This window comes from Nematolebias whitei, chromosome 12, assembly GCF_014905685.2.
Source record: "Nematolebias whitei isolate Nwh7 chromosome 12, NemWhi1, whole genome shotgun sequence".
In the NCBI taxonomy this organism is placed as follows: Eukaryota; Metazoa; Chordata; class Actinopteri; order Cyprinodontiformes; family Rivulidae; genus Nematolebias; species Nematolebias whitei.
Genome location: NC_056509.1, coordinates 49,210,369 through 49,219,745, shown reverse-complemented (window position 1 = coordinate 49,219,745; position 9,377 = coordinate 49,210,369). Strand labels below are relative to the sequence as shown.

The 9,377-nt window shown below is 41.9% G+C and overlaps 1 protein-coding gene across 1 annotated transcript in view; it reads right to left on the bottom strand.

Annotated features, from left to right (window-relative positions):
• Nucleotides 1-6,082, bottom strand: part of e2f6 (E2F transcription factor 6) — a 27,027-nt gene extending 20,945 nt beyond the window's left edge. Inside the window, exons 1-2 of the mRNA XM_037685236.1 lie at nucleotides 5,969-6,082; nucleotides 1,029-1,337 (exon numbers count right to left, since the gene is read on the bottom strand). Of these exons, the coding sequence (XP_037541164.1) occupies nucleotides 1,029-1,337; nucleotides 5,969-6,082 (423 nt within the window). The remainder of the gene's footprint in view (nucleotides 1-1,028; nucleotides 1,338-5,968) is intronic.
• Between the last annotated feature and the right edge of the window lie 3,295 nt (nucleotides 6,083-9,377).

Below are 9,377 nucleotides of genomic sequence, written 5' to 3'. Positions count from 1 at the left end.
CTGATGAAGACCACCTGACCCGATGAAGACTACCTGACCCAATGAACGCCACCTGACCTGATGAAGACCACCTGACCTGATGAAGACTACCTGACCCAATGAACGCCACCTGACCTGATGAAGACCACCTGACCCGATGAATGCCTGACCCGATGAAGACTCCCTGACCTGATGAAGACGGCTTGACCCGATGAAGACCATGTGACCTGATGAAGACTACCTGACCCGATGAATAATGCCTGACCTGAGGAAGACTGCTTGACCCGATGAAGACTAACTGTCCGATGAAGACCTTGTGACCTGATGAAGAACACCTGACCCGATGAAGAATGTCTGACCAGATGACCTGATGAAGACTGTTTGACCCGATGAAGACTACCTGACCTGATGAAGACTGCTTGACCCGATGAAGACTACCTGACCCGATGAAGACCGCCTGGCCTGATGAAGACTACCTGAACTGATGAAGACTGCTTGACCCGATGAAGACCGCCTGACTTGATGAAGACCACCTGACCCAATGAAGACTGCCTGACCTGATGAAGACTGCTTGACCCGATGAAGACCACCTGACTTGATGAGGACCACCTGACCTGATGAAGACTACCTGACCCAATGAAGACTGCCTGACCTGATGAAGACTGCCTGACCTGATGAAGACCACCTGACTGAAGACTGCCTGACAACTACTTGGCCCGATGAAGACCACCTGACCCGACTGACCCATGGTCAACATGATGATCATGATTTACTTTTATAGCAGAACCTAGGACTGGACCTTAGGGTCCCCCCAGCCATGCTCTTAAGAAATCTCTATGATGGACTCAACATTTGTGTTAAGAACTGATCCAGGTCCAGTTAACTACCTCCCAGGGTTCTGAGTCAATAAAGACTGTAGTTTAATGAACAATAAATAACTTCTTTACCTCAGATTAGATGATGTTCTGAGGAATAAACAAGTTTTTACGTTTTTTTTTCTCTCTGAGACCTGATCATCTGTCAGCAAAGGGTCTACTGCAGGTTCTGACCTGTAATGGTGGATCCAGCGGAGGAAGTTCTGGTACAGAAAACTTGGTGTTAAATGGAACTCCTGCTCCACCTTCATCCTCAAAGTCATTCACCCCTCCAGCAGCCCACTGATCCTCCTCATCCTCCGACTGGGCCCCCCAGGGGCCCATCAGGCCCAGGGGTCCATCCAGGCAAGGGGGCATGATGGGGATGGCGTCGCTGCTGACCCCAAAGGTGGACACGTCCTCCGGCAGGAAGTGGTCCTCACAGATTCGGTGATGCTCTGCAGAAATATGTTTGTCTGGCTCTCTGAGCGCCGCCAGCCAAACCTGAAGAAAATCAGCTGATTATTAAAAATCAATCAGCTGATCATATCTGAAATGAAAAAAGCTGCTGATCTCAGATTTTCACACGAATTCACAAAATTCAGAAGATTGTTTTTAAGACTCTAAATTAAAAATCAAAGAATGTTTAGCTCCTTCACTCCGCTTAGACACGGTGGAGGTTCTGCCTGATATGGATCTAATGAGTGGAGAATTTCTGGACCTGAGACAGAAGGATCAGGCTGGAAAGGATGTGCAGCAGGTTAGGCTTGTAAAGACAGGAATGGTAACGTTCTAACAAATGAGGAGAGTGTGACGGGAAGATGGAAGGAGTACTTTGAGGAGCTAATGAATGAAGAGAATGAAAGAGAAAGAAGAGTAGAGGTCATAGAAACTGTGGACCAGGAAGTGGGAAAGATGAGTGAGGGTGAAGTCCAGAAAGCTCTGAAAAGAAAGAAGAAGGTGAAGGCAGTAGGACCTGATGACCAGTGGAGGTTTGGAAATGTCTTGGAGAGATGCAGTGAGGTTTTTGACTCAAATATTCAATGACATATTTGAGGGTGAGAAAATGTTTGAGGAATGGGAATGGATAAGAAGTGTGATGGTGTCCATTTTTAAGAACAAGGTGATGTACAGAGTTGTAGCAACTACAGGTGAATTAAGTTGATGAGGCACACAATGAAGATCTGGGAGAGAGTTGTGGAAGCAAGACTTAGACGAGAGCAGTGGCAATGGGCAATAGAGGGTGCAAGTGCACCGCCCCACCACTCAACATTCACCACATTACCTTGAATAAGACATAAAAAAGTTAATAAAAATTAAATAATAAAATGAAAATATTTTGAAATACATGCATTTTTTTGTTGTTGTGTAAGATAAATATTTAACAGTTAATGATGAGTAAAGTTGTTTCGTTGATCGACGTTGCCTGATTGGTGACAAATTTCCACCTTGGGGCGCAAAAATCTTTGCCCATAGACCAGGGGTGTCAAACCCACTTACAAAAGGGGACCAAAATTAAAACCTTTTTCAAATTAAGGGCCAATTTTAGAAACTACATGAACTCAAATCAGATACTCAACATATTTTCTTGGCATATTAGCATATCATATCATATCAAGCTTTTTTTTTTTCATTTACCCTTTATTTATCCAGGTTAGTCTCATTGAGCCACGAGAACTCATTTTCAAGAGAGACCTGTTTAGGAGCACATGGTGGGGTTAAGGACCTTGCTCATGGGCCCAGAGTGGGGCGAATGAGGGTGGAGGCAGGTGTGGGTGTTTTCACCTACCCCACCCACAATTATTGACGTTGTCGGGGCCGGGGCATGAACCGGCGATCTTCGGATCACAAGCCCACCTCTCTAACCTCTGTGCCAACAAGCTTTTTTTTTTTTACCGGTATTAACCAGTGAACGACTCGACACGGCCCAGCACTATTAGGGCTCTTTCTCCCCAACATGATATTTCTCCTTCACGTTATTCTCTGGAACACCATCAGTTGGACTTTTCAAATCTTAAGGCCAAACCTTGCCGTGCACAATAGACGTGCTAGCTAAGATGCTACACGCTCCATTTCTCACACATCCTAACCCCGCCCCCCCACCGGTCAACAACTTGCTGTAAGCTAACACGCAGCACGGAGTTCTCTCCCCCTCCTCCCCCCGCCCCGACAACAAAATTCCCCGAAGAGATGAGCACCTGATAAGCTAAGTGACTGAGGAGGAACACCGTTCCTTAAAGGGAATTGATGCCATCCACTTCGCCGCTGACCCCCACCAGGTAAACTTGTCGGATCTGGATGATTCACGTAAATGACATTTTAGTTTGAAAATGCCAAATTTCACTGCAAAGCGTCCAGTTTGCAGGTTTGAGTAAAGGTACTAATATTGCACCTTAGCACACACTATAGCATTTCACCGTCTCAATGGACCTTCAACTTCAAACTAGGAGCTAGTTACTTATTGCAAGAGGCTTATTTTCATTCTCCAGATCAATATAAATATAGGTGTTCAGAAATAGTGAATACCATCAGTGGCATTAAGGATAGAAAAGTATTAATGTTTGATAATTATTTTTCTATAAGCACATGTCAACTCGCCCACGGCTCAAATTAAATAAACCAAAAATCAGCTCTAAAAATATAAACCATAAAAATCTGATTAAAATAAACTCAGTTACTTTACCAGAGCAAAGTCATAAAATCATTAAATGTGGATTATTGAACATCAGATCTGTTTCCTCTAAATCCCTGTTAGTTAATGAACTGATAACTGATCATCATATTGATTGATTGTGTCTGACAGAAACTTCGCTACAACAGGAGGATTTTGTTGGTATAAATGAATCCACTCCTGTTAATTATTTAAATGTTCATGTTCCTAGAACAACTGGCCGAGGTGCAGGAGTAGCTTCTATTTTTCAGTCAGGATTATTGATTAGTGCCAAACCAGTTATTAGTTATGATTCTTTTGAATCACTGTCCCTCAGTCTTTCTAATCCAAAATGGAAATCAGAAAAGCCACTTTTACTAGTTGTTATATATCGTCCACCAGGCGCTTACTCTCAGTTTTTGTCTGAATTATCAGAATTATTAACTGACTTATTATTAAATACTGATAAAATCATCATAATGGGTGATTTCAATATTCATGTGGATGTTGAAAGTGATAGTTTAAGCATAGCCTTTAATAATTTAATAGACTCATTTGGTTTTACCCAAAACGTCTGCACATCTACTCATTCTTATCATCACACTCTTGATTTAGTTCTGACCTATGGTGCAGAGATTAAGGACTTGGTAATAGTTCCTCAAAATCCTGTTCTGTCCGACCATTTTTTAATAACTTTGAGTTTACATTAAATGACTACACAGTCACTGAGAGTAAAGTTCATCTCAGCAGGTGCTTATCAGAAAAATTAAATGAGGCAACTTTAAAAATTTCACTAGAGCCTGATTTATGTTTTATTTCCACTAATTAATGTCCACATTTTGGATCTACTTAATTTGTCTTTAATGGATGGTTATGTACCACAGAGCTTTAAGGTTGCTGTAATTAAACCTTTACTTAAGAAGTCTGATCTTGATTCATAAATTCTGGCCAACTATAGATCTATATCTAATCTAACTTTCATCTCAAAACTTCTAGAGAAACTAGTTGCAGGTCAGTTGTGTGAACATCTACAAAGAAATAATCTGTTTGAAGAGTTTCAGTCAGGGTTTAGAGCTCATCATAGCACAGAAACAGCACTAGTAAAAGTCACTAATGATATTCTCATGGCCTCAGACAATGGACTTGTGTCTCTACTGGTCCTGTTAGACCTCAGTGCTGCATTTGATACAGTTGATCACAATATTTTACTACAGAGGCTTGAATATGATGTTGGGATTACAGGAACAGCTCTACAATGGTTTAAATCATATCTATCTGATAGATTCCAGTTTGTAAATGTAAATAATAAATCTTCTTCATACACCAAAGTTAGTCATGGAGTTCCTCAGGGCTCAGTGCTTGGGCCAATACTCTTTACTTTATATATGCTTCCATTCGGTAAAGTTATTAAACAACATGGGATAAATTTCCATTGTTATGCTGATGACACACAATTATATTTGTCCATTAAACCCAATGAATCCAATCAGCTACTTAGACTACAAGCATGTCTTAAAGACATAAAAACCTGGATGACCCTTAATTTTCTCCTGTTGAACAGACAAGACTGAGGTTTTGGTTTTTGGACCTGAACAGCTTAGGAATGAATGTTTCAGTCTTTCTCCCTCCTTAGATGCATTAATCTGTCCTCCAGCTCTAATGTTAAAAATCTTGGTGTTATTTTTGATCAGGACACGTCTTTTATCCCCCACATTAAAAACGTTACTAGAACCTCCTTCTTCCACCTGCGTAATATCACTAACATTAGAAACATCTGATCTAAAGATGATGCAGAAAAACTGGTCCATGCATTTGTCACGTCTAGACTGGACTATTGCAATGGTTTATTATCTGGGTGTCCAAATACTTCTTTAAAACGTCTTCAGTTGATCCAAAATGCTGCTGCCAGAGTCTTAACTGGAGTTACTGGGAGAGATCATCTCTCTTCAGTTTTCAGAATCTTACTTCTAACCTACAAAGCTCTCAACAACCTAGCTCCATCTTATATTACAGATCTTATTGTTCCATATTTTACTAACAGAGCACTTCACTCTCAGACTGCAGGTTTACTTGTGGTTCCTAGAGTTTCCAGAAGCAGAATGGGAGGAAGATCTTTCAGTTCTCAGGCTCCTCTCTTGTGGAACCAACTTCCAGTCTCTGTCCGTGAGGCTGACACACTGTCCAGTTTTAAAACTGGGATTAAGACTTTCCTTTTTGATAAATCCTATAGTTCGGGTCAGCTTGGGTTTCCTGAGCTGTCCCTTAGTTCTGCTGCTATAGGCTTAGACTGCTGGAGGACAAACTGACCACACTTTTCACTCTGCTGCTTCTTTACGGATGGAAGTTTGGAGAAGTTCTAATCAGAACTGGTTCAACAACCAGAACCAACTTGAAAACGGAACTTTTCAAAATAACCAAGTGACTCGAACTTTCTGACGGAACCGACTGAGGACTGAAGCGGGTCCCAGGATGGTTCTGGTCCTACCTGAACCCTCGCCGGGTCGGTGGGGAACCTGAAGAACCGTTTCTGGGTTCTGTTGAAGAACCCTGGGTTGTTCTCGTCCCGGTTCGGACAGCCAGTGACCACACATTTCACCATCCTGACCGGACCACAGCCCGCTACAGACGCTTCCCAACCGGAAATGAATGTTCTTTCACCCGGAAGTACTGTCATAGAGAAACGTTTTCGCGCCCTTTACTGTCGCGCGTGGAATAGGTGTTTTTAATTTTTAGTACTTTTTGTTCGTTTTTATCATCAACTAAACTCAGTAAATAAAGTCCTATGACGTCACTCATTAACTTCATAACGTAAACTTCCTGGCAGCTGATTAAATAACCGGAAGTAATAAATAAGCAGCAGAAATGTTTCATTATTTTAAAAGTCTTGTTCTTGTTCTTTCGGCTTGTTCCTCTTCAGAGGTCACCACAGCGAGTCATCCTCCTCCATCTCACTCTGTCCTCTGTGTCTCTGTCGTATTTACAATGCTGTATTGTAAATCATCATGATTATTGTCCTCATGGGCTTGCCATACAGCAGACGGATGTGACGTAATATTCAGTGTATATGTTACAAGCCTGCAATAAAAAGACCTGAGCTCGTGAAGCAGTGATAATTGTATACCATACATCATGTATACATGTTTACATCATTAACTTCACACAGACTCTCCCACTGGTACATTTTCATCTTTAAATCACTTCCTGGTCTGCTGCCTTCATACATCTCCTCCTACATGTCTCTGTGTGAGTGCAGCTACAGCGTGCGCTCTCAGGACATCATTACCTGCAGTGTTCCCTCAGTGAGGACTGAACTAGACAAAAGGACCTTCTCCTCCTCCGCTCCTGTTTCCTGGAATATCTTGTAAAAACATCTGAAGCTCTCGACCTTTGACCTCTCTAAGTGGCTTCAAACATCTGATAAGTTCCTGGAAAAATCAACGCAGACATGTTCCTGTTTTTAGTTTTCTACACTAACTTATAATTAGCTGTTTTTTTCTTTTTGCTGCTTTTCCTTTTGACTGTTCTTTTGTTTGCTATTTTGTTTTTGATTTGTAAAAAAAAATTATAATAAAATTTGTACGCCTCTTTTGTTACTGTCTATTGTTGTCGTTGTTATTCACTGTTGTCATCATTCTTTGTTAAACCAGGTCTCTCTTGTAAATGAGTCCCTGAGGCTCAATGGGACTAACCTGTAGAAATAAAGGTTGAATGAATTAATTCCACACAACCATCCGATGCTGTCTGGCCACGCTCTCCCCTGCCACAACGTTACAGTCTCCAATCTCCCTCAGGTTTCCTCTTCTACACAGAATGTAGTCGACCTGCGTACTCCTTCCTCCACTCTTATAGGTCACTCTATGCTCCTCCCTCTTTTGGAAACAGGTGTTGACTACAGCCATTTCCATTCTCTTGGTGAAATCCACCACCATCTGTCCTTCCTGGTTTCTTTCCTCCACACCAAACCTACCCATCACTTCCTCATCCTGTTTCTTCAGCCTTCAGTTCTGCTCCCATCACCACTCTCTCCTCTTGTGTTCCCTAGTGGCTGGTTTCATTCATTTAAAACACACCATAAAAGTGTTTCAGAGGATAAAGTATGTTTGGTTAGGTCAGTGGTTCATCTTCCCTCATGTGTAATTTTCTTGTTGGGGGGTTGAAACACAAGCCCTCATGGCTGCCACACATTTAGTTTTGACCTGTACTTTTCACAAAGCGTAGAACCGACTGGGTCAAAGTGTGGCCCGACTCATTTCTGGTCATTTAGGAGCCGAGTATCCACGAGTCATTGAAATGAGTCATTTTGTGAGGTGTTGACCTGAAGCTTCGGTTTGTGCACGTTCACATTAAAACATGGACACTCAGGGGGTGGGAGTCTTTTTCAAACACCAGGTTCTGTCGTCGGCCCGTTGTGGTTCTGCTCAACAATCAGAGTCAACAGAGGCTGTGATGCAACAACCAGCAGGTTTATTCAGAAGCATCATGGACAAACAGCAACATGACGTTTTCAACAGGAAGTCACCAAAGAGACAGATGTGTCCATGGTCCAGGCCCGTCTCTCCATAAATACAGTTTGATGTCTCTCATCAGAACATCTGGATTGTGCTTCCACTCTTTAGTCCTCAGTCAGATCATTAGAAAACACGACCGATTTCAAAAAGCTCAGAAATAATCTAAAACATTCACATTTTTTTACAGCTCTTTTCTCAGGTTTGGACCAAAACTCTTCGTGATTCAGAACATTTGGATCAGTTAGAGGTTCTGTTCACTCAGTTTACATGAATTTTGAGTCCTTTGAACGTGATCTGAAGGTTAGAAGTTTCTGCTGTTGCAATTATTTCACATGAAACATTTTTAAACGATCTGCATCAGGAGGTGTTGCATCACCTCTAACCTTTGTGTTTAACAGGAAGTGGTTTCGTTTCACCTTAGATCTGTTTTTACTCTTCCTAACAGACTCTGAAGGTTCTGCTCCTTGAGACTTTAAGGCTGAGTTTGTTTCCGCTCTGAAAACTGAGCCAAGAACGTTTGGTGTTTCATAAATGTCCTGATCCACATCAGACCTGAAAACTGCCACATTCTGTTTCATGGACAGGAGTTTGGTCTGGACTTCACATCTGACCCCCTTCCTGAGTGTTGTGGTGATGGACAGCTGGACAGATGAGGTCAGGAAGGAGTCCCCACAGACTCTGGTGTTTGCAAACATTTGTAGTGAGTGTAGGGAGCAGGTGGAACCCTTAAAAAAAGTAGTACATTTGAAGTTTATCTTTGCAAGTATACTTTAAGTTAAGTATAAGTATATCAAGTAAACTACACACCATACTTGTAGTTTACTAGAAGTATACTGATTTAATACTTGTTTGGACTAAATGGGGACATTTTTATACTATTTTTAAGTATATCAAATAAAATTTATAAAAAGTAAAGTTCAAGTACACTTACTCATTTTTTAGTGTAAAATAAGTATACTTGTAGTACACTTAAATAAACTACTTTTTGTTAAGGGAAGAGAGCCTGGAGAGGTGGCACTATGAAGGATAAGGAGTACAGAATGAGACCTGTTGTGATAGACGTGTCGCTAACAGACAGGACGGAAAGGAAAATGTCCAGAGACCAAAGTGAACATGATTAAAAATGAGTCCATCAAAGGGACAGCTCAGGTTTGGAGACAAAGTTAGAAAGGTGAGGCTGAGATGGTCTCAACATGTCCAGAGGAGGGACAGGTGACATGCTGGACAAAGGATGTTGGATGTGCCATGGAGGAGGAACAGAGGAAGACCACAGAGACGGCTAATGGGTGTGATGAAGGAGGATCTGCAGAAAGTTGGTGGAACAGATCAGGAGACAGGTGTCCTCCGTGGAGACCCCTGAAGGGAGCAGAAGGTTCGTGGGACAGA